Source organism: Acanthaster planci, linkage group LG18, assembly GCF_054643075.1.
Source record: "Acanthaster planci isolate LZ-2023a linkage group LG18, COTS_SCS, whole genome shotgun sequence".
NCBI lineage: Eukaryota > Metazoa > Echinodermata > Asteroidea > Valvatida > Acanthasteridae > Acanthaster > Acanthaster planci.
This window is the reverse complement of record NC_141794.1, coordinates 11,063,259-11,088,921: the sequence shown is the minus strand read 5'-3', so window position 1 is coordinate 11,088,921 and position 25,663 is coordinate 11,063,259. Positions and strand designations below refer to the sequence as shown.

The 25,663-nt window shown below is 41.6% G+C and overlaps 4 protein-coding genes across 4 annotated transcripts; 2 read left to right on the top strand and 2 right to left on the bottom strand.

Annotated features, from left to right (window-relative positions):
* The first annotated feature begins 682 nt into the window (after positions 1–682).
* Positions 683–3,401, top strand: LOC147796222 (serine/threonine-protein kinase pdik1l-B-like). The gene has a single exon (XM_087148695.1). The coding sequence runs from the start codon at positions 818–820 to the stop codon at positions 1,946–1,948; it is 1,131 nt and encodes a 376-aa protein (XP_087004821.1). The 5' UTR covers positions 683–817; the 3' UTR covers positions 1,949–3,401.
* Positions 3,402–3,549: 148 nt separating this feature from the next.
* Positions 3,550–7,965, top strand: LOC110978794 (serine/threonine-protein kinase pdik1l-A-like). The gene is made up of 2 exons (XM_022234077.2): positions 3,550–5,072; positions 5,374–7,965. The coding sequence occupies exons 1-2, from the start codon at positions 4,016–4,018 to the stop codon at positions 5,463–5,465; spliced, it is 1,149 nt and encodes a 382-aa protein (XP_022089769.2). The 5' UTR covers positions 3,550–4,015; the 3' UTR covers positions 5,466–7,965.
* A 1,216-nt stretch (positions 7,966–9,181) lies between these two features.
* On the bottom strand, positions 9,182–14,909 carry LOC147796221 (ectonucleotide pyrophosphatase/phosphodiesterase family member 7-like). The gene is made up of 7 exons (XM_087148693.1): positions 14,724–14,909; positions 14,029–14,188; positions 12,462–12,868; positions 11,730–11,948; positions 11,034–11,174; positions 10,594–10,725; positions 9,182–10,080 (listed from the first exon to the last, which is right to left on the bottom strand). The coding sequence occupies exons 1-7, from the start codon at positions 14,790–14,792 to the stop codon at positions 9,889–9,891; spliced, it is 1,320 nt and encodes a 439-aa protein (XP_087004819.1). The 5' UTR covers positions 14,793–14,909; the 3' UTR covers positions 9,182–9,888.
* Positions 14,910–18,253: 3,344 nt separating this feature from the next.
* Positions 18,254–23,820, bottom strand: LOC147796220 (ectonucleotide pyrophosphatase/phosphodiesterase family member 7-like). The gene is made up of 7 exons (XM_087148694.1): positions 23,625–23,820; positions 22,633–22,792; positions 21,796–22,202; positions 21,060–21,278; positions 20,369–20,509; positions 19,870–20,001; positions 18,254–19,233 (listed from the first exon to the last, which is right to left on the bottom strand). Exons 1-7 carry the CDS (start codon positions 23,691–23,693, stop codon positions 19,045–19,047), a joined length of 1,317 nt encoding a protein of 438 aa, XP_087004820.1. The 5' UTR covers positions 23,694–23,820; the 3' UTR covers positions 18,254–19,044.
* Positions 23,821–25,663: the final 1,843 nt, after the last annotated feature.

The following is a 25,663-nucleotide window of genomic DNA, read 5'->3' as shown; positions in this document are numbered from 1 at the left end:
CAAAAAAATCCTGGAGAGTCTGTTGAGCAAACGAGGTTAGCTTTGGATCATTTTTCCGAAAAATGGGGCATCCACAAAAATGGCCTGAAACAAGTCAATTTGTTTCCCCCAACAGAGCAATTCACCTGGCAAAATTAATCAGAGGGTTCCGAACCTGTTTTGTCCCAGTTTCACAAACACCAAATGGGTAGAAGCCGGTAGCTGTCATATTACCTTCAGCTTCTTTGTCGAAACTTCCACTTCAAAGACCAAAAAATGCTCTTAAGCAAAGATTTGGAAAACATTCAAATCGTGAATTTCACTCGCCTTTACTGAGCCAAAAGCATTTCAGCCTTAGGAAAAGGAAATCGCATGATTAAAAAAAAAAAAAATAACCAAACAAAAAACTTAACTGTTGCGCAAACGTTTCTGGAAAAAAAAGGGAAAGCCCATAAGCATGCAATAAGATGCCGTCACCACTGTAGACTCGCCACAAGTACTGTACTTGCCCCCAAGCCGGTATTATTTTCGTTTTGTTCTCCACTGTTATGTTATCGCTGGTTTTCGCATGGTACCTTTGGGCGGGGACGTTGGTTGCCTCGTCCTCAACTTGCAGGTGATAGACAGTTGAAACCCAGGCACTATTAATATTATTTATGCTAGACCCGCATTAATGTATTGGAGTTCACGCCCGGAGAAAACACGACTAACGATAGACCGTCATTAAGTTTAGTATAGTACGAGACTCGCATGGCATGGCAAACGTACCTTATTTATTTTTTTGTTAGCAGTGGCTGATGTGGGATCGGACAGGAGGCTGTAACTAGAACTTGCCAAAATGTGTGACAGGCTGAGGGCCGAGTTTTCGTTGGAAAAGAAACTGGGGTCAGGGGGTTTCGGCGTAGTACACCTCGGACGAGAGCGAAGAACCGGAAACAAGTATGCCTTGAAGATCCTATCCCTCGGTAGATCAGCCGAAGCTGAAATAAAAGCACTTTGCCAGCTCCCAAGGAATGATAACGTCATCAAATACTCTCGACACATTCTGCTGGATAATCATCGCATCTGCCTGGTCATGGAGTACTGTCCAGGGGGTGACCTGAATAAGTTCCTGCTGTCACACCCACCAGAACCAGTTCGTGATCTCCAGTTCATGAAGAACATCGCATCAGCTGTAGCCTTTCTTCATGCCAACAACGTCATACACCGTGACCTCAAACCAGATAACATTTTACTGACAGCCGATGGTACCCTGAAAATTGCTGACTTCGGCCTGGCCAAACTTGCCTCGGACTCTCAACATGGGGGCAGCCTTTACAACTACTACATGGAAACTGCCTGTGGTCAAATGTATTTCATAGCCCCTGAGGTGTTTGACGGACACTACACAGAGAAGTCTGACGTGTTCCAAATGGGGGAAATCTTTGTCTGCATATTGAAGCGAAAGCGTCTACCAGGAAAACACATGTTGGTGCCTTACTACACAGAAGGTGTGTTTCCGGAGCAATTCATTGGCCTTGGACAAGCACTTCATAGAGGTTACTCGGCTCAATTTAAGCTTTCTGGTGGGCACAATTATGAAAGAAGCCAGGAAATCTGCGCTTTGATCGAAAAAATGCTACTGAAGGATTATCATCGCCGTCCGACTGCGGCTCAAGTGGTGTCTGCCCTGAATAATTCCAACGATTCCTTTGAGGTGGTCCCCGACGCTCTTTTGGAGTCTAGTTCATTCGTCCCTTCCAATGAGACGGGGATAGCGATTCGACCCCTGTTGGTTAACAGGGTCGGGATCCCCCCCTTCGGAATTCCAGTGGGCGCAGTTCCAGGTATTGCCGCGCCGATGGTCGGATTCGGCCTCCCTGCTCCTGTTATGCTGATCCCTGGTTTCCCAGCAGTGAGCGGAGTACCAGTGATGGCTGCTGGTGGACTTCTGGTTGATATGACCCTTTCTGGCCGTGGCTTTTATTAATTATAAATGGATGAGGAAACAATAATCAACCTCGAGTGGCGTGGGAGTTCTTGAAGTGCGGCGCCTTTTTTTAGAAGGAAGGTCATTTCTGCACGTTTTCTGCACAGGGCTTGCTTCAACGGTGATTTAACCCTAAAAGCGGCAGGGGCAGAAACTCATCTACCTTTTTTTGTGCGGGGCGGGGGTAGGCACTGAGCCTTCAGGAGTTTAAAAAGTACCTCTTCGCGGTCACTTTGAGTTTACAAAGTTTACAAAGTTTACAAAGTATATGCCCTTTGTTCGTAGGTAGTTTGTGTGTTGGTACCGTGGTCTGCACGCTTCAGAGTAACGGTGATTAGATTCACTTTTGCGGTCCCTGAGCCACATAATTGTTTTTCACTGCTTTATTATAATTTTGTGTTGTTGTTTATTGCATTTTCAGTGCAGTCAGTGGACTTCACATATTGGTTTCTGGTAGGTTGGTACTGGTACCGTTTTATTTCCCGTTGTCCATCATTGATTTTTTTTACAATAATTATCTTAGTAATTTTAAGAATATTTACAAATAGGTCATTTGGGAGACATTTTGTTGTAAAATGAAAACATACAAAGTTTGGTTCAGATCAGATTAGGGAATATTGAATTATGGGACAGTAAAGTTGGAAAATTTTGTGCACGTTCTTATGGGAATGTGTCCCTAATGACCCATTAGCGGTAATTAGAATCTTTACAAGGGTGATTACTGGAAGTTTGTTAACTTTGAAATCAGAGGCATTACATGCACTCATTCTTTTTGGAACCAGTTGTCTCTACAGACTGTTATCTTTTAGGCATGCTCCTCTTCGTCGTAAAACAGTCCGGCAAATTTTTCAGCATGTTGTCGGGAAAATGAAACTCACAAGGACATTGTGGATGATCTCGATGGAAAACTTGATAAGGCATGAACGTCAACAAAGCCTTGAATAGAGTTTTGCCTAAACATGCCAGACTGTTTCATGACCAAGAGGAGCATGCCTAAAAGATAACAGTCTGAGGATGAGCATAAGGGTTATGCTAACTGTGAATTAAGTTCTTTTAGGGGCCGTGCTCTTTCATTGGAGTAAATATTAACCGCACAATTTTACCAATTGTGAAGAGTCCAGGAAAAAAAGCTCTGATCACAGCACTATTAAAACGGTCACGCTGAGGGTCAGTAGTCTTCTAAGAAATTGCCTGGTCGCTTAGTAGATAAGCTAACATAATGGCAAACTTCTGTTTGATCCTAAACTAATCTATTTAACACGATTTTTCTCAAAATCCGATTCTCAACTTCTAACTTGAAAGTATTTTGCGGACGTTTAGAAACGGAAATGGTCGATATTGACATTATGAAAGCTCTTTCAAAGACAAGTAAAGACATTTCTATTTTAGGACTTCATTTTACAATGTACAAAATAGTCTGCTTAAAAGAAAATTGTGTATTTCCTGGTGTGTATATTTGTCATTTAGTCATTTTTTCCTCTATCACACTTGTGTTTGGAATACCTTCAATTACTTTGCTTTGGATAAACAAGCTTACCAAATCTTAAAGCTTTGCCTTAAATTACATCCTACATTATGTAGATTCTTTTATTTGGAATTTGCATGCTTGTTCAAAGGCTTGAAATAGCCTCAACCTAACGAGGTGCGTTTTGTGTACCAAAATTCACGTCGTCTAATCAGTTACTGGCAAGGTGATGCCCTTTTCAGAAGTGTCGCGGCACAAAGTCCAGCACTGTGTGGAAAGATTGCAGATATGTGAGGGCCAATATGTCGAATTTCAAGCTTGTCTTGGCGCGGAAAGCATGACAAGTGTACAAGAAGTAGGAGCCTAGGCCCAGAGACGTTCCATCCGTGACAACAGCACAGCCACGGGCTCGTGAATCGCAGGTAGGCCTACGTACGGGCAGAAAGCATGGACTACTAGACATTATGAGTCTGCTTGGTTGTTTGAAAACACAAAGGTTGTCTGAAAATTTAATCGGATCGAACTTAATCTTATGCTGCAGTGGCACAGCGGCCAGCAAGTGTTAGGTCGGGCAGTCGAGACTGCACAAAGCGTATTCCAAAATGTCTGACAAGCTGAGGGCCGAGTTTTCCTTGAAAAAGAAACTGGGAGAGGGGGGCTTCGGCGTAGTTTACCTCGGCCGAGAGCGAGAAACTTCTGAAAGGTATGCCCTGAAGATCCTACCCCTTAGTAGATCAGCCGTAACTGAAATGACTGCACTCTGCCAGCTCAGAAGGCATGATAACATCATCAAATACGCTCGACACATCGTTCTGGATGATCATCGCATCTGCCTGGTCATGGAGTACTGCCAAGGCGGTGACCTGAACACGTTCTTGCTGTCACACCCCCCAGAACCTTCCAGAGATAGCCAGTTCATGAAGAACATCGCATCAGCTGTGGCCTTTCTGCATCATTTTGGCATCATACATCGTGATTTGAAACCAGATAACATTTTACTGACAGCCGATGGTACCCTGAAAATTGCCGACTTCGGCCTGGCCAAACTCGCTTCAGACTCTCAACATGGAGGCAGTCTGTATGACTACTACATGTCAACTGCATGTGGCCAAATGTTCTTCTTGGCCCCTGAAGTGATGACTGGACGTTACACGGAGAAAGCTGACGTATTCCAGATGGCAGAGATATTTGTCTGCCTAATGAAACGAAAGTGTCTCCCAGAAACGAAGATGTTAGTACCTTTTTACTTTGCAAAAAGTACCACTCCGAGGAAGTTCATTGGCCTTGGACAATCTCTACATGAAGGTTACCTGAAACGTTATAAACTTTCTGACAGGCCGAATCTTCAAATAAGCCAAGAGTTCCGTGCATTGATTGAAAGAATGCTGCTGATGGGTCACCACAGACGTCCGACAGCGGCTGAAGTGAAGGCCTCCCTGAATAATCTCGCTGATCCCTATGAGGTGGTTCGTGCCAGGGTTACCCACTCCAACGAAGGTGTTGAGCTTGTAGCAGCGAGTATTGGCACGGGGATTGCTGCAGGAGTTGTGGGAACAAGCCTAGGGGTCGCACTACTTGCTGCTGGTGTTGCGTTTGCTGCAGGGGGTCTAATGCGATGGTTGACTCCTGATCCTCCGAGTCCAGACTACAAGGATGTCGGTAATAAGCGATAGACTCTCTCGATCCAAGGGCACAGATCTGGGGGAGCAACGGGGCCTTGCTCTCAAGTCTTTCTTAAAAGGAGACAAAGGTGATTTTTGATAAGGTCCAGTTCCTCTCTCTTTTCTCCCAAAGTTTACAAAGTATATGCCTTTTGTTCGTAGGTAGTTTGTGTGTTGGTACCGTGGTCTGCACGCTTCAGAGTAACGGTGATTAGATTCACTTTTGCGGTCCCTGAGCCACATAATTGTTTTTCACTGCGTTATTATAATTTTGTGTTGTTGTTTATTGCATTTTTCAGTGCAGTCGGTGGACTTCACATATTGGTTTCTGGTAGGTTGGTACTGGTACCGTTTTACTTCCCGTTCTCCATCATTGATTTTTTTGCAATAATTATCTTAGTAATTTTAAGAATATTTACAAATAGGTCATTTGGGAGACATTTTGTTGTAAAATGAAAACATACAAAGTTTGGTTCAGATCAGATTAGGGAATATTGAATTATGGGACAGTAAAGTTGGAAAATTTTGTGCACGTTCTTATGGGAATGTGTCCCTAATGACCATTAGCGGTAATTAGAATCATTACAAGGGTGATTACTAGAAGTTTGTTAACTTTGAAATCAGAGGCATTACATGCACTCATTCTTTTTAGAACCAGTTGTCTCTACAGACTGTTATCTTTTAGGCATGCTCCTCTTCGTCGTAAAACAGTCCGCCAAATTTTTCAGCATGTTGTCGGGAAAATGAAACTCACAAGGACATTGTGGATGATCTCGATGGAAAACTTGATAAAGGCATGAACGTCAACAAAGCCTTGAATAGAGTTTTGCCTAAACATGCCGGACTGTTTCATGACGAAGAGGAGCATGCCTAAAAGATAACAGTCTGAGGATGAGCATAAGGGTTATGCTAACTGTGAATTAAGTTCTTTTAGGGGCCGTGCTCTTTCAGTGGAGTAAATATTAACCGCACAATTTTACCAATTGTGAAGAGTCCAGGAAAAAAAAGCTCTGATCACAGCACTATTAAAACGGTCACGCTGAGGGTCAGTAGTCTTCTAACAAATTGCCTGGTCGCTTAGTAGATAAGCTAACATAATGGCAAACTTCTGTTTGATCCTAAACTAATCTATTTAACACGATTTTTCTCAAAATCCGATTCTCAACTTCTAACTTGAAAGTATTTTGCGGACGTTTAGAAACGGAAATGGTCGATATTGACATTATGAAAGCTCTTTCAAAGACAAGTAAAGGCATTTCTATTTTAGGACTTCATTTTACAATGTACAAAATAGTCTGCCTAAAAGAAAATTGTGTATTTCCTGGTGTGTATATTTGTCATTTAGTCATTTTTTCCTCTATAACACTTGTGTTTGGAATACCTTCAATTACTTTGCTTTGGATAAACAAGCTTACCAAATCTTAAAGCTTTGCCTTAAATTACATCCTACATTATGTAGATTCTTTTATTTGGAATTTGCATGCTTGTTCAAAGGCTTGAAATAGCCTCAACCTAACGAGGTGCGTTTTGTGTACCAAAACATCTTGTGCTATTACTAGGGCTTGGTTGCCTCTGAAGTTGGGTGCTTGTTTCCTATTCAACCAATTTCATACTAGAGCTGATTAAGCAAAAATTTGTTTAAGCGTGAAAAAACCATGCTGGTGGTGTACATTATTTTGGAATGGTATTTAGCTGTCTTTAAATTTCTTCCATAGCAGTTTATTTCCTGCTTCTCCAACCCATTTTGTTTGCCTACATCACTGGCAAAGGTGTTGCCAACCATGATTAGAAAATCAAAGACTTGTAATGAGTATAAGAAAAATTCGAAACGTGTTATCAATACTTCTACTTAATGCTGAAATAGGTATGCCTCTTCGTTTTAATCGTGATTAATTAAGAAAAGAATGGATGAGGCGATGTTGCAAGGGTGAACTTTCTGCAAACATCGGCAGCCCCCCCATTTTCCCAGAACACATTTTTCTAGAACAATGGGGGGGGGGCTGAGGAACCTCAACTTGAATAAAGGCTTTAATGGCAGATTTGGAGGATTTCTCTTGTTTACACAGAATACGTAACGACCATCAACCTTTTATCTGCTTTTCTTCAAATTAAATGTTGGCGGGATCCTCTTTTACGAATGTAAAAAATGGTTTACTGATTGTAGATACTTAAGCCACTATTTTAATGACTGTACATTTTGTCATAATGTAATCACGATTTTGTTTAACATCCTATTTAAAAGTAGATATAGTTGTGAACGTTTGGAAACAGCAACAGTTTATGTTGACAATATAGGAAACGTTTTGGAAAGTAACACCTGTTTGTCGGGAAGTTCTGCCACCTTCTCTGCTACATAGAACGCTTCATGGTCCATGTATTAATTTGTTTACCGTTAAAAATCATGAGGCACCGTGCTCTGCAATGCACTGAATATATAATGGCCAACAGATTCGTCAACCAGTTCAACGATCGAAGGGTTCGCACACAATGACTTTCCGTGAAACCTGGTATGCTTGCGCAATTGGGGGTTTTCCATTCAGTTTTTAGGGAATGGCGAATTGAATAAAAATATTTGTGTTAAGCGTTCCCGCCCGCTTCCAGTTTGAAGGCCGCAGATATTTTAAAGAAGTCAAAAAAATAAGCCGAAATGATGACCAGCCCTTCCTTTGATATCTATAAACTGTGAATCAATGTTGTTCTGACATGGTATATTAATGAGGTTACGTATAACTAAGATCAATAGGAGAAGGGAGGGCAGAATTTGCAAATTAAAGATTTGAAATGTATCATTGTAGAGAGTAATAGTTTTTACATCCGCATAAAACAGCTCAATTTTTGTGTGTTTTTCAAGTCATTTTAGAATAACTGCCTATTGTATAATCTGGGTTTTATATTTTATCTCTAATGTTGTGCCTTATTTTTGTCATTGCACGGATCTGTAGTTTTGTATGAGTGGTAGTGATTTTTTTTCGTGCTAATTCATTATTATATAACCGACAGGTGCGACGAAAAAGCCTCAACATTTATCATTCATTGCAACAAATGAAAAGGCTCCAAGTTAGTTTTTTCAGACACCCGGAAAACATACATACTTTCGGCACTTGGCCTAACATGTACCTGTCACACTGTGACCCTTAACCCGAAGATCTGTTCTTCGATAAACAGACAATGACAGTGCTGATTCAAGTCCTGCCCTTGCAAAGAAGGAAATGCAATGTGTAGGCCCCTACTTAAAGGAAGAGCGAAACAAGAACATCACCAGCAAATTGCATTTCTGTGTCTATTGCATAAGTAAACCTCTGCACAGCTGGAGATTAATTTTGGTTTGGGAATTTCCATGTAATATACAGAAGCATGTCCATATAAGCATGGAGCCGATTTTCGTCGACTCGATAACCTACCCTCCTCCGCCTCCCGTATATAAGTATACCGCTGAGTTTGTATAGTGTCATTTCTGTAGTCGCGCTATTTAACGATTTAGTTAATACTTACCATGATAATGTTAGTGCTGTCTATAAATTCCATAATGCTGCATCTTGATGAAGCAACATTTGAGTGAATAGTTCGGCTTATTACAAAGAGGAAATTGCGTTGTTATGTCGTGGATGCCAGAATAAAGATTAGATTAAGAGCTAACTCCTGTTGATATAGTTGCATCCTGAGTGTGGCAAATTGTCCAGTGTTTCGTGAACGCACTCACCATTCAAACTTTTATCCCTTTTGGAAAACCTTTAATTGCATTTGATTTGTCATGACAAACTGTGCCACTTCATGGTGAAGTTTCTGAGTGAAATTCAAGAAGGGTACCCACAGTTTTACACAAAGGGATTTATCTGACAGAAACGCACGAGTCCCACTGGGTCATCAGGTAACCTTATGGATGGGGAATTGGGGATGAGGATGCAACAGAATGTTTAAAATCAAAATAAAAACGATAGGTCTAGAAAGCCTCTTTTTGGCATCCAACGAACTTGTCCTTGATCTGCGAATAACAAAATGGGCGCACAATAACATGCAGTTAGAGATCAACGGTATTTTGAAATACGAGACTCAAGGACACTTGTGGGAGTGGTGTCAACGCAATAATGACGTGTCCTCGAGAAAGTCTCTTTTCTCAGGTTTACATCAATCTTTATTTACTGATTTTCAATCTACTCTAGTCCACTTTATGAACATGCTATAACAACAAAAAATAAATTCATTACAAAAGTAAAACAACATTTGAAGTTAATATATATTATTTTTAACACCCAATAAGATTAATTTTCCCAAAGGGCAAAACAGTGATCTCATCTGCAGCCAAACCTTTCTTGAACTTCGTTGGCGACTATTCGAGATTATAGCGCCTCTAGAGATATTCTCTTATGCTCTAACACTTTAGAAACAAAACTAGCTGTCGGTGGGAATGAGAAAAAAAAATTTAATTTGGACCATCTGTTTAGAAAATGTCAAATTTGCCAAATTTGTCCTCTGGACCCAAGCCTCGGTGTGAAAATGATTTATACAGGATGTATTTAGACTAATATGTGATAAAAAGTAGTCCCAAGAAATGACCTCTATTGGCATGTTGACCCCTGGAGCGTTACTCACTTTCTTCCAGAAATTCTGCCGCATTCTATTCACAATTTAAACGTTTAACGATAATGATGGATGTTAATGATAGATTTGTTCATGGATAGTATAATGTCTTGTTTTGGGCCACCCACATTTTCAAAAGATACAGGCTAGTCGTAGGAAACATTTTTTTTACATTATTTACATTACAGTTTGTCACTTATATTGATGTCGAATTGGTTTAATTCTACCCAACTTATCTAATACACGATGATGGAAAGAATAAATAGAATCCACAACAACATGGAGGCCCGAAGACATACTTGTCCATTGGGACAGCAGTCACAAATTGTCTCCTCACTTCCCAACATGTCCTTGTAGTTGTCTCGTGATCCGTTGTTTGGAGCTGGCACAATGCCCAGTAGTTCACACATCAAAGGGTATATATTCACCTGTCGAAGTTCGGAGACAAAAATGCATGCAATGAATACTGCGAGGGGGCGTTTTTCAATCGGTTTCTAAGCTCACTTAAGGCTGACGTGGGTGAGCTCAGGGCTGCATGTAGGAAGGGAAGAAACCTTTTGGAGGCTAAAGTATGAAAAGCAAAAGCACTCAAAGGTTGTTCAACAGGACGGGTGAAGGCATTTCAGGAAGCTTGCCATGTGCGTGGAGGCGTGTACATTCTCGAATCTGCGTATCTCTATTGACAATTTCATGCTAGAATATGGAGAGACTTCGAAGACTGTAAAAAATCACGTGACCAAAAATCAACCGCTAACTCGTGCCCGAACACATGAATGACGGCTCTCGGTGGTTTCACAGCTCACTCCTGCCCACTAACCGCACCTCTAGCGAACCTTTCAGGATGCATGACGTCGTTTCTTTGAGTCAGGATGACAGTTTAAACTCGTTTGCAGGCGGTGCAAGATATTCGCACAAAATAGCATTTATTCTGGTTTTCTTACCGATTCGAAGTGCTTTGCTAAATAGCCCTTCTTGAAGCTGGGCCCCTGAGCGTAGAATGAAGATTTCATCGTCATGTCTTCGTTGTCATAACCGTGATCGGCGGCCTTCCCAATCTCAATAAACCTTCTTTTCTAAATTGTTCAGAGCAGCAGGCAAAAAAAACAAAACAAAAGGAAAAGATCTAAGCAGGGGCTTTGTGAACAATGTGACTACTCTTTGAAAATAGCCATCCATGTACAAAAATCACATGACCGTTGGAAACTGGCTCGAACATTAACATTGCCCTTTAAAGTGTCGTGTTGTTGCACATTGTTCCACAACAATTACTTTCCCATAAATTTATGGAAAAAATTACCTAACGGTCGTGCAAGTAAGAGCAAATTCACAGTTTTCAGCATAAAAGTCCATCAATTCGAAATACATCACTACATTTACCCACCTTCATCACTGCCCAGGTAGGATCCACGTAGCCAATGATAGGCAGATTTCGAGGGTTGTTTGCAAAGTGGAACCTCTCCGGGAAGTCTTCTTTCATATACACATACATCGCAGGATGAGCGTCCTTAAGAATACTGTACACCTGGCACATGTAAATGTAATTGTTTTCTATATAAATGACGGATGTGATGAGTGATTTTGATTGAAATGGATTATAACTACTGAATCGTTCTAATCTGGACCACTTGGATATGGATCAGTCTATAAATGTGGGGGACAATTTCTTCTTACCCCTGCTGCATTGAACATGAAATTTCGCAAGTTTAGAATAAATTCATTTCTGAAAGCGATTACCTGATACAGATTACCGGCCAAAGAAATGAAAATAGTTTGAAATCACTTTCATTAATATTTCTTGTCAAATTACATTGTCAGGTGTAACAGGGATAGACAGACACGTCACACGTCGGACCCAAATTTCTAGCAGGACCCATATTGTGATCAGTAGGCCCTAACACGACGATGGCCATTCATTCAAGGGCTCATTAGCTGCGTGCGTGGCCGGTTATTTGCTAGTGACCTGGCTACGGTCGGCGATAACAAAAGTCTGCGACAAGTGCTTCAGGCTTGCCTTTTTTCTTGTAACGAAATAGTAATCCGGATTTGGCCGGAGCTCGAACTACCACGGAGGTCTTACCTTCTGCAGTGCACCATCTATCGGTTTAATTTGAAACAATGGTCCAACGTCTGTGAAGATGAAATCAACATCGGTTTCATTGATGTAATCGTAGATGTAAATTCTTTTCTTAGCTGAATTTATCGTCATACCATGGTCACCCGTTATTAGAAAGTTCAAGGTGTCTTTCACCCTCTCATCTTTCATTCTCGTCAGGATGTAATCAATCAACTCGTTGACCTAAATAATGAAAACGAGGAGAAATATTCTGCAATTATGTTTTCCAAAAGGCGGCTTTATTATTTGCAGTGTCAGCAGTGAGGATGCCCTATTCTTATAATTGATATTTAGCAGACTGTTGAATTCTCTCTTACCAGCTTCTGACTGGGAAAGTTTTGGGCTGATGGTAATGCTGACGTTGAACGAGTGTAGTAATCTTTGAGATATTGTTGATGGCCTTGTTCATGAAAAAGTTTATGCTATTTTTTTTTAGTGCACCGATTGGTCAAAAGTTAATGACAGAATTTTCTGCGGTTTTCGATGGCATGGTTTACAACAATGGTGCCTAGGCTATGTGTTTTCAGAGTGAAACGTGAGACTCAGTGACACGATGTCTTGGCCAAAAATGGTCAATAACTCACAACATACGCTTTTCTTCAATTAAAATGCGATGTTTTGGTTAATGAAGGTGGGCACTGGGATCTTGAGAGCTTAAAACTCTCAACTGAATGAAACATAAGGCCTGTCTTTAACCTTTTCTGCCTCTTTCTTGGCAATGTCAAGGGCAGTGAATCCAAACGCGTGAAGCGCGTTATCGATGACTTCCACGTGGAACAAAACGAGGTCCAAGTCATCCTTGCCGTACAGCCAGTCGAAGATGACGTCCGCGCGGTCGGTCAAGTTGGCGAATCGTTTCCTCTCCGGGGTGGACGACACCTGCCAGCGGGTGGGCTGCCGACCGTTGATAGGTACCTGACCGCCAGGGTACATGAAGGTGCCCGCCTTGAGCCCCTGGTCCATGGCCGTCAGCCAGATCGGCTGGCCTCCGCCGTTAAACCACCAGGTGCTGTTCAGTCCCTCCAGGTAACCCGGTGAGATTTCCCCGGTCTCTGGATCGAAGGGTTGGTTGTGGACTACGCCGTGACTCTCCACGTACAGACCTAGAAGCAGAGCAAGACATCTAACACAAATCTTTTTGTTATCTCTATCTCCTATGTCGACACCAATCGATATAATAAATACGTGCAATGGAACTGGTCCGTTCCTTTTGTTTATTCAATAATATTTGTCGGATATACGCTTTCAGGTTTTCAGAGTTGCGCCGCTTTCCATATGCGTGTCAACACTTGCGCCAATCGTTGCGTATCCGTCAAAATCTCTCCCAGGGCGATTTTGACGGCCGAACGGGACGCACACGCGTGTTATGTTCACGGAATCATTTTTTGTGTCCGTGAAAGTGAAACGCACGAACGGGTCGCGTGCACAAAGCAACCAAAAAAACGTACATGATAGAAAAACGCCTTTACAGGGAACATTACGGGCGCGCTGCACGATTGTTATTTAGACGACCAAAAGCATTACACGTCGAAGTTCCCCGAATCTGCTCAATGATTTTCCAGATATTCGTGATAACACCTCACAAGAACGACCGTGGTCACAAACAGCGTCCCACACGCTCAAGCTTTCTTCAGTGGATCAAACAAGGTAAACATGGCGAGTGTTGAATCCATACAGTGGCTAACAGAACGACATTGTCTCAATATGTCTACATTTATATCACGAGATTATTATTATTTACTTGGCCAGGACAGCAGACATGACAGGACAATACAGAGCAATAAGTACAGTACAAAACAGAGCAGTACTCCCAGATGGGCCAGGGCCAACAAAAGCAATACAATTACTGTGATCCGTAGACCTGCTGCCCCACATCTGGTCGTGGATCAATAAAAGACATAGATTTATCTAAAGTAAAACGTTTGGCTATTTAAAATATATAAGAGATCAAAATGAGACACATACTTCAGGGAATGATACAGACATTAACGACAGAAAATCATACTTACAAATTGCAATGGGAAGGTAGTATTAAAAAGGGGGAAATGAAATGCAAAATCAAAATCATCATGTGACATGAATAGATGGTTCTACCAGAAGTCCAGGGGTAGGACCACTAAGTAACTTTAGGACTGGTCCATTTCAATTTTGGGGAGGTGCCTAATTTCTCTATCCTCTGCACACGCACCTCTTTGTTATTTCACGAACAATGGCAAGTCATCATCGTGCATGACATAGCTTGCAAGTTACACAGCCTTCTTACCTGTGGCGATGGACATCATGCTTGGTGAAGACAGCGTGATGAAGACAGGATCTGTCCACTCTGCCCGTACTCCATTCTCCTCCATGGCATCCAAAGACGGAAACTCGTATCCAAGACGATCCCACCGGAGAGCGTCGACTAGCATCAGGAAAACCTTTTCCTGTCAAAGGTCCAAGGGTTTCCATGATTTGATCAAAGATCAGAGATCAGAGGTCCATTATGAGCATCTTACAAACAACGCCCCACATTCTGTGGCATAAGGCTATTAAAACGCATGATGCGAAATTGAGCCAGTGTTTGTGAAATCGGCAGCTACTGTTGTGCATATTGTATTAAAAACACCATGTATTGGAAGATGCGGTGTAAAGGCTCAAGCTATTCTGCCTGAGCTCAAGAATTACGAAGGCCATTTTCCGGTGTTTTGGTAAAGTCCATTTTGAAACCCTTTCAGAATAGGTACAATGGAACAGTAACAGACAAATAATTACAGTTTATTTACAACCCGACGATTTCTTATACATTTATTGAGACTTGGAAATGGAATCGACTACAAATGCACAAGTTTTCTAAGGGGAGTGACTTCATTATCAGTCAACGTCGCAGGTTGCTGTGAACCGTCTATCAAACGGTAAACGGCACTTTAGTTTCATACCGACGTTGATCGCTGCTCTTAACTTGGAACCCGATTTTCTTACCTTAGCAGCTAACGTCTGAAGCGTCATTAAAGAAATCACCAGTGCTGATCGCAGTATTTTACGGTCCATTGCAGAAGGGGGTTCTCTTTTAAAAGTTCATTCACAGCAGGATGATTACCAAAATGTACCAAGTTACGAGCAGACTATTCGTCACAGGATCCTTCCACAAGTGCATGTTGACATTTGTACCTGATAACGTAAAATTATCTTCTCTAATTGTATCTATTGTGTATTTAAAGTCACTCCTGGTTTGCACTTTGAGATGGGTGCAATGATTTTTTTTCAACTTTGAAGGTTGACCACATAATTTTTAAATCTAATATTTGATTTTTCCCCCATTAAACCTGTCAAAAACAACTAAAACTTACTTTGAGAAATTGTTCACAATAAGGCAACAATTGATACCAAATAGATGCAATCGTGAGAGTTTTGGACTTCGGTAAAATGTTTATCTTCTTTATTTACATTTCACCTCAGTAGGATTTAAACGCCCACACAAGAATATGCAGCCTGAGTTTTGCAAAGGAACGGTTTGCTGACAACGTTCCACATGCTGAGGATATCACATGGCGTATTCAGCTACTAACCAGCTTTTAAGTTGTTTATTTTTTGCTTTGCTGAGTAACAGTTTTCGTTGCTAAGTAGATCTCTGTCCTCTGCTTATTTCCATAACAAAGGCCCTGACAATTACGACATGTAATATGAATAACGGTACTCTACTGTCGAACTGATAGTGTCAACAGTGTCGTATGTTGAAGTGTCGAAGTAACATTTATCTTGGAATATTTATTAATCCGTGTTGCCTTACCACCACATTTGTTTTCGTTTTATGCGCTGCGAGTGTGACGTAGAAAGCACGCGTTTCAGTTTACATAGCAACTGATGATTAGAAGCCTTTACTTCCCACAGCTACAGCAGCAACAAGGGCACACTATCACTGACAAAGTCTTCCTTGGTCTAGTTTCGTTGATGAGTTTTGCCGAACAACCATGAAGTATTAATTACACAGATGAACAACGAACTCGATAACATTATCAGTCGTCTCTTGACATTGGAGGTAAGAACGGTATCAAAGATCAGGCCTGTAGCCCACGAATTAGGTCCCATTTGCATATGATGACAAAATTTGGCAAAATACCTATCGGAAAGATTTTGGGACGGCGAGGGCTTGGTTAACCCGATTGTCAAATCCATTTTGGAGGCGGACAGTACCCAGTTGTCTACAGTTTTATTTTTTAAAATCGTTTCAACCTTAAATTTCGATCTTTTAAAAATAATTCCTCTGCAAGTGAGATATTTGTCACCCAGGTCTTTGAAATGTGCAAAGTAAACATTTTAGCACTTATGGCACTTTAAACAAATAAAGTGGCCAGTGTCTGGCGTTGCCAACCCACGCGTGTCTTACATGCCACCTTGAAAGTTGGTGTTGACTTGGTGTCGAGTCTACTGCGACTCCAGATCTCAAGAACCAGACCCCAGCGAGTGTTACTGGACAAGAAGATCAACAACTCTCGGCAGACTCTTCAAGATACGATACAGCCAAGAGATTTCTCCAAGATTCAAGCCCTTAACTAGTTATCCAGCCCTCACGCCTACAAGACTACCCGCCACAAGAAGAACAAGAAATTTACCAAGCTGTGCCCAAAACCCCTTGTTCGGAATAGGCGATCCCCCTTACCATACATAGGAAACGCATCCCACAAGATCCAACGCATCCTTCACCGAGCTAACATCTGAGTATTCCACACTGCAGCCAAGAAACTTCAAGCCACCCTGTAGACCCAAAAGGACAAGCAAGACCATCGGACAAAAGCTGGTGTCTACAAGATCCCCTGCGAATGTGGGGAGGTGTATATCGGCAAGACTGGTCGGGACTTGCCCACCAGACTCAAAGAACACATATTGACCAAGGACGCAGAGGTGACAACGATAAATCAGCGATTGTCAAGCACTCACACATCAAGGATCAAGTCATCAACTGGCAAGCAGCTCATCTAATCGCTCCAGTCAACAGATGGTACCCAAGACGCATCAGGGAAGCTATCGAGATATACAAGTACGACGCAGTACCCCAAGACGTTGGATTCCACATCAGCAGCGTCTGGCACTCCATATTACCCTCCCAGACCAATGTGTCATCTATACCCTCGGTCACTAGTTCCTCCTCCCACTAAACCCTAGACCACACTGCCATGCATCAGTGAACGCACTTAGTAGCCTTTCAGCCCAGCGGATCCACCATTAGCAAGCTCTTCTGCTCCAGTGCACCCTTAGCATCCTCTGTAGCACTTATAACCAGTATCTTTAGAGACAGGCAACCAGTCATCTTCCTGAAGACGAACAGAGCATACTGATCGGAACGTCAAGTGTTCACCATCGGTTCTTCTCACAACCACACACTCATAAAAGAGATATTTTCTTCTATATGGTGCAAGCGCAAGCTTAACCTATTGAGGTCGATATTTTGCTATACCTAACACTGCCAATAGACGAGGTTCTTATAGCAAAATGCCAATGTCAGGAACTGGGAAGTAATTTATCATTCCACATCACACGGAAGCCATCTCGACAGAACTCCCTTTGTTTTATTCTTGCGGTTAAGCCTCTGAAGCTTTTACAAAATTTAGGTGCCTATCATAGAGTCGCAGCCTTGATTATATACAGCAGTGGGATCTAGAAATCGCAAATTTTCACAAACTGAAGATATGTTCTTGTAACTTACTGAAAATAGATACCAATTGGAGTCCACGTGGCCCAGGAGTTTCATAATCCTGTCGCTATTGGCGTAGTGGAAACGAGTGGGGAAATCCTCTTTCTTATAGATATTCAGCTGAGGATGGGCGTTCACCAAGGCACTGTAAATGTTACCAGCCCCTCATTTTCTCATTAAATGTATTTTATGCTGAAATGTGCTATGATTTGTGTATTTTGCCTTATTTGAACAATGTGCATCAAACTCTCTCATAATCACATCAGAATTGAGACCCCCCAACTTTTGTAGGTATACTTGTGACTTTTGGAAGATATACCCAGAACTAAGATCAATATGATAACATAATTTTGTGGAAGCAAAAGTTGCATTCATCACGAATGGAAGATTTGAAATGTATCATGGCCGATATAGAAATAGTTTTACAACCGTAAAAAACACCTTTATTTCGTGTTTTAATTAACGTATTTTATTATTTACTGACTACAATAGATAATCTTGGTTTTGTTTTTAACGTTGTGCCTCCTTTTTGTCTTTGTACAGATCTGTGGTTTTGTATAAGTTGTAGTGATTTTTCATGCTAACATATTCATTATTATATAACATTTATAATTAAATGTAAAACGCCTGTTTCACTCATTCCAGAAACTCGGGAAAAGAACATTTTTCCTTTTTTTTACTTTGCCTGTCACATTGTGACCTTTAACCCGAAGACCGGTACTTCGGTAAACAGCCAACGACACTGCCGGTTCAAGCCCTGCGCTTGAAAAGAAGGAAATGCACACGAAAGGCAGAGCGAAAGAAGAACATCACCAGCAAATTGCATTTAAACTTCTGCACAGATGGAGATTAAGTTTAATTTTGTGAATTTCCATGTAACATACAGAAGCATGTGCATCATACATGTATAAACATCGAGCCGATTTTTGTCGACTCGACGACCCACTTCCGACGACCTACTGTAGTTTGTAATATCCTTTCGGTAGTCGCGATATTTAATGATTTAATTATTATGATAATGTTAGTACAGTCAGTAATTCCATAATGCTACACGAAGCAACATTTGTGTGATGAGGTGTCAACGCAATGATTACGTGTCCTCGGGAAAGTCTCGTTTTCTTCATCAATCTTTGTTTATTGGTTTTTAATCCACTCTAGCCCACTTTGTGAAATGTTGTGACAACAGCAAATAAACCGATTACAAATGAGGAACAATATTTGAATTTAAATTATTTTCAACACCCACATAACATTAATTTTCCCAAAGGGCAAAACAGTGATCTGCTAAGAAAGTGCTATTTTGCTCCTCTGGACCCAAACCTTGGTGTGAAATGAGTTTAGACTATATAATTTTGTGGTAAAATGTAGTTCCAAAAATGACCTCTATTTGCATGTTGACCCCGAGGGCGTTACTCACTTCAGTCCAGAAATTCTGCCGCATTCTATTCACAATGTCAACATCTCACGATTTGTGAATGCTTCCTGGATACTATAATGTTTTGTTTTGGACCACCCACGTTCTCAAAAGATACAGGCCAGTCGAAGAATACATGATTTTGTATAGACAGTTTGTCACTTATATTGATGTCTAATTGGTTTAACTCAACGTTTCTAATACACGATGGAAAGAATACATAGCATCCACAACGACATGGAGGCGCGAAGACGTACTTGTCCATTGGGACAGCAGTCACAAATAGTCTCCTTACTTCCCAACATGTCCTTGTAGTTGTCTCGTGATCCGTTGTTTGGAGCTGGCACAATGCCAAGGAGTTCACACATCAAAGGGTATATATTCACCTGTCGAAGTTTGGAGACAAAAATGCATGCAATGAATACCGCGAAGGGGCGTTATTCAGTCGGTTTCTAAGCTCACTTACGGCTGTGGGACAAGCTTAGGCCTGCAAACAGGAAGGGAAGAAGCCTTTTGGAGGCTAAAGTATGACGCAAAAGCACTCAAAAGTTGTTCAACATGACGGGTGAAGGTATTTCAGGAAGCGTGCCTTGTGTGTGGAGGCGTGTACATTCTCGAATCTGCCTATTTCTATTGGGAATTTCATGCTAGAATAAGGAGAGACTTCGGAGGCGCACGCGTTTCTGCTCATATCTGTATAAATTAAACGACGAATGAAAAACATTGCTTGACCAAAGATCTTCTTTAGTCCCTTTCTTCTGATTTTATGATCTGCTGGTGCAACTCCAATCACAACTGCCGACCGGTTTGGAAACAAAATGGCGTCAACCGCTAACTAGTGTCCGAACACATGAATGACGGCTCTCGGGGGTTTCACAGTTCACTCCTGCCCACTAACCGACCCTCTAGCGAACCTGTCAGGATGCATGACGTCGTTTCTTTGAGTCAGGAGGACAGTTTAAACTCGTTCACAAGCGGTGCAAGATAGTCGCACAAAATTGCAGTTATTCTGGTTTTCTTACCGATTCGAAGTGCTTTGCTAGATAGCCCTTCTTGAAGCTGGGTCCCTGAGCGTAGAAGGAAGATTTCATCGTCATGTCTTCGTTGTCATAACCGTGATCGGCGGCCTTCCCAATCTCAATAAACCTTCTTTTCTAAATTGTTCGGAACAGCAGGCAAAAAACAAAAGGAAAAGATCTCAGCAGGGGCTTTGCGTATAAAGTAGCTATTCCATTCTATTATTTGAAAATGGCAATCCATGTAAAAATATCACGTAACTGTTGGTAACCGGGTTGAACATGAACATCGCCCTCTAAAGTGTCATAATGTTGCACATTGTTCCATACATGTAATTACCTTCCCTTACGGAAAAAAATTACAGTCTTGGAAGTAAGAGCTAATTCACATTTAATTAAATTGCTCGCTAAATATACAGTGACCGTAAATTTTAAGGGGAATCAGCGGCAGACAGCAACAAAATTGTCAACCTTCAATTCGAAATACATCACTGCATTTACCCACCTTCATCACTGCCCAGGTAGGATCCACGTAGCCAATGATAGGCAGATTTCGAGGGTTGTTTGCAAAGTGGAACCTCTCCGGGAAGTCTTCTTTCATGTACACATACATTGCAGGATGTGCGTCCTTAAGAATACTGTACACCTGGCACATGTAAATGTAATTGTTTTCTATATAAATGACGGATGTGATGAGTGATTTTGATTGAAATGGATTATAACTACTGAATCGTTCTAATCTGGACCACTTGGATATGGATCAGTCTATAAATGTGGGGGACAATTTCTTCTTGCCCCTGCTGCATTGAACATGAAATTTCGCAAGTTTAGAATAAATTCATTTCTGAGAGCGATTACCTGATACAGATTACCGGCCAAAGAAATGAAAATAGTCTGAAATCACTTTCATTAATATTTCTTGTCAAATTACATTGTCAGGTGTAACAGGGATAGACAGACACGTCACACGTCGGACCCAAATTTCTAGCAGGATCCATATTGTGATCAGTAGGCCCTAACACCACGATGGTCATTCATTCAAGGGCTCATTAGCTGCGTGCGTGGCCGGTTATGTGCCAGTGACCTGGCTACGGTCGGCGATAACACAAGTCTGCAACAACTGCTGCAGGCTTTTTTCTTGTAACGAAATAGTAATTGGGATTTGGCTGGTGCTCGAACTACGACGGAGGTCTTACCTTCTGCAGTGCCCCATCTTTCGGTTTAATTTGAAACACCGGTCCAACGTCTGCGAAGATGAAATCAATATCGGTTTCATTGATGTAATCGTAGATGTAAATTCTTTTCTTTGCTGAATTTATCGTCATACCATGGTCAGCCGTTATTAGAAAGTTCAAAGTATCTTTCACCCTCTCATCTTTCATTCTCGTCAGGATGTAATCAATCAACTCGTTGACCTGAATAATGAAAACGAGGAGAAATATTCAGTAATTATGTTTTCCAAAAGGCGGCTTTATTATATGCAGTGTCAGCAGTAAGGATGCCCTATTCTTATAACTGATATTTAGCAGACTGTTGAATTCTCTCTTACCAGCTTCTGACTGGGAAAGTTTTGGGCTGATGGTAATGCTGACGTTGAACGAGTGTAGTTATCTTTGAGATATTGTTGATGGCCTTGTTCATGACAATGTTTATGCTAGTTTTGCTAGTGCATCGATTGGTCAAAAGTTCATTAAAAAAATTTTCTGCGGTTTTCGATTTTACAACAATGGTGCCTAAGCTATATGTTTTTAAAGTGACACAAGAGACTCAATGACACGGCATCTTGGGGAAAAAGTAGTTAATAACTCACAACATTCTTAAATTAAGATGCAATGTTTTGGTTAATTAAGGTGCGCACTGAGATCTTGAGAGCTTGAAACTCTCAATAGCTTGAAACTCTCAATTGAATGAAACAGAAGGCCTGCCTTTAACCTTTTCTGCCTCTTTCTTGGCAATGTCAAGGGCAGTGAATCCAAACGCGTGAAGCGCGTTATCGATGACTTCCACGTGGATCAGAACGAGGTCCAAGTCATCCTTGCCGTACAGCCAGTCGAAGATGACGTCCGCGCGGTCGGTCAAGTTGGCAAATCGTTTCATCTCCGGGTTGGACGATACTTGCCAACGGGTGGGCTGCCTGCCGTTGATGGGCACCTGACCGCCAGGGTACATGAAGGTGCCCGCCTTGAGCCCCTGGTCCATGGCTGTCAGCCAAATCGGCTGGCCTCCGCCGTTAAACCACCAGGTACTGTTCAGTCCCGCCAGGTAATTCGGTGAGATTTCCCCGGTCTCTGGATCGAAGGCTTGGTTGTGGACTACGCCGTGACTCTCCACGTACAGACCTAGAAGCAGAGCAAGACATCTAACACAAATCTTTTTGTTATCTCTGTCTCCTACATCGACACCAATCAACATGGAAAAGCGCCTTAGCAGGAACATTACGGGCGCACTCCACGATTGTTAGTTAGACGACCAAAAGCGTTACATATCGAAGTGCCCCGAATCTGCTCAATCATTTTCCAGATATTCGTTATTACCCCTCGCGAGAACTACCGTGGGCACGACCAGCGTCCCACACCCTTAAGCTTTCTTCAGTAGATCAAACACGGTAAACATGGCGAATGCTGAAGCCATACAGTGGTCAACTTAACCACTTTTGTCTCAATATGTCTATATTATATCGCAAGATGATTCGACCCCTTTGTTATTTCACGAACAATGGCAAGTCATCATCGTGCATGACACAGCTTACAAGTTACACAGCCTTCTTACCTGTGGCGATGGACATCATGCTTGGTGAAGACTGCGTGATGAAGACAGGATCTGTCCACTCGGCCCGTACTCCATTCTCCTCCATGGCATCCAAAGACGGAAACTCATATCCGAGACGATCCCACCTGAGAGCGTCGACCAGCATCAGGAAAACCTTCTCCTGTCAAATGTCCAAGGATTTCCACGAGTTGATCAAAGATCAGAGGACTGAGGTATAATCATTTTGTGGAATGGCCCATTATAAGCATCTTACACAACGCCAGTTGCATTGAGCCAGTTTTGTGAAATAGGAAGCTAGTGTTGTAAATTATTGTATTGTAAATCTTGTCTTTATATTGGAAGATGCGGTGTAAAGGCTTAAGCAGTAAGCCTTTTGCGAGTTAACTTTGACCCAAATCTTGTACACTGATTCTTTAAATTCACGTGAACATAACAACTTAAATTCTCCTTACTAAAACCACTGTTGCTATACCTCGTAATTAGTTACATAAGTGACGCCTTGCAACAATACACTGTTCTCAATGGATAAAAAGGGCACAAAGGAACCAGTCCATTCCAGAGATGGTGGTCGCTATGCGAAAGTTTGCCCCGAATCACGAGGTATAGCTACAGTTTCTTTAGTCTGGGGAATTCAAGTCGTTATATTTATATGCAGTCAGATTTTATTCAAATTTAATTAACTCTCAATTGTCTTATTCTGCCGTTTTCCAGTGTTTTGGTAAAGTCCATTTTGAAATCCTTTCAGAAGACCGGTCAATAGGTACAAGAGAACAGTGGCAGAATAATAATTACAGTTTATTTACAACCCGAAGATTTCTGATACATTTATTGAGACTTGGAAATGGAATCGACTACAAAAGTAACTGTTTTCTACGGGCAGTGACTGTTCAGTCAACGTCACGGGTTCCTAAGAGCTGTCTGTCACACGGTAAACTGTACTTTTGATTTATACAGAAGTCGATTGCTCTAAACTTGGAACCCGATTTTCTTACCTTAGCAGCTAACGTTTGAAACGTCATTAAAGAGATCACCAGTGCTGATCGCAGTATTTTACGGTCCATTGCAGAAGGGGGTTCTCTTTTAACAGTTGATTCACAGCAGGATGATTACCAAAATGTACCAAGTTAAGAGCAGACTATTCGTCACAGCTTCCCTGCACAAGTACATGTGGACATTTGTACCTGATAACGTAAAATTGTATCTGTTGTGTACTTGTGTCACTCCTGGTTTGCACTTTGAGATGGGTGCAATGATTTTTTTCAAATTTGAAGGTTGACCACATTATTTTTAAATCTAATATTTGACTCTTCCCCATTAAACCTGTCAAAAACAACTAAAAATTACTTTAAGAAACTGTTCACAGTAAGGCAACAATTGATACCAAATAGACGCAATCGTGAGATTTTTGGACTTCGGTAAAATGTTTATCTTCTTTATTTCCATTTCACCTCAGTAGGATTTAAACGCTCACAAGAGAATAAGCAGCTTAAGTTTTGCAAAGGAACGGTCAGCTGACAACGTTCCACATGGAACGTTGTCAGCTGACCGTTGATGAGGATATCACATGGAATTTTCAGCTAATAACCTGCTTTTAAGTCGGTTTTTTTGCTTTGCTTAGTAACAGTTTTCTTTGCTAAGTATATAGTTCTCTGTCCTCTGCTTTCCATGATAACAAAGCCCTGACAATTACGACATGTAATATGAATAATGGTACTCTACTGTCGAACTGATCGTGTGAACAGTTTCGTATGTCGAAGTAACATTTAACATGCTAAACAGGTTGGAATATTTTATTAATCTGTGCTGCCTTACCACCACATTTCTTTTCGTTTTATGCGCTGCGAGTGCAATGTAGAAAGCACGCATTTCATTTTACATATCGATGATTAGAAGCCTTTACTTCCCACAGCTACAGCTGCAACAAGGGCATACTATCACTGACAAAGTCTACCTTGGTCGAGGCACGTTGATGAGTTTTGCCGAACTATGAAGCACAAGATGAACAACGAACTCGATAACATTATCGGCAGCCTCTTGACATTGGAGGTGGGAACGGTATCAAAGATCAGGTCTGTAGCCCGCAAATTAGGTCCCATTTGCATATGATGACAAATTCGGCAAAATACCTATCGGAAAGATTTTTGGACGGTGGGGGCTTGGTTAATCCGGTTGTCAAATCCATTTTGGAGGCGGACTGTACCCAGTGGTCTACAGTTTTACTTTAATAAAAATCATCTAACCTTAAAGGTCAATCTTTTAAAAATAATTCCCCTGCAAGTGAGATATTTGTTTCCGTTCACCAAGATCTTTGAAATGTGCAAAGTAAAGAATCTTGCACTTGTTGCGCTTTGAACAATAAATTGGCCAGTGTCTGGCGTTGACCTTCCAACGTGCGCTTGTCTTACAGGCAACCTTGGCATGTAAATTGAAAGTTGGTGTTGAGTTTAATATAATATTAATCCCCAAACGAGCCACCGGCTTCGAATACCTACCACTGATAATAGACAAGGTTCTTACAGCAAAATGCAAATGTCGGGAACTGGGAAGTGATTTTTATTAAATAAAGACGTGCCACACTTATAAGTGAGACTCAAGCAATGGCGTAGCTAGGATTATACTGGTGGGAGGGGGCACAAAGGGGGTGGGGGCACCAGCATCTTTTTCATGGGGGCACCAGCTTTCAGTGGTGTGTTTTTTTAGGGGCAAGGTTTTGTTAGCCTTGCCCAATATCCATTCATCCGTTTTTTTTGTGGGGGCGGGGGGCGGGCAACATGTGCCCCCAGGCCTCCCCGTGGCCACGCCCCTGGGCTTAAGTCAGTCACGCATTGATATGAGTGTTTTCTCCCTCAAAGCAAACAAGGCTAAACAGTTAAACAACGTAATTAAATACCCTTTCAAAAGTTATATTTTCGAATAGGAAACAGAATGGAAAAGAAGGGAAGAGAGATGGGAGGGAGAGGAGAGGTGAGATGGACCCCTATTCGAACCACAAACATCCTTGGAAATCTTTTCCATTATTCACAACACCACA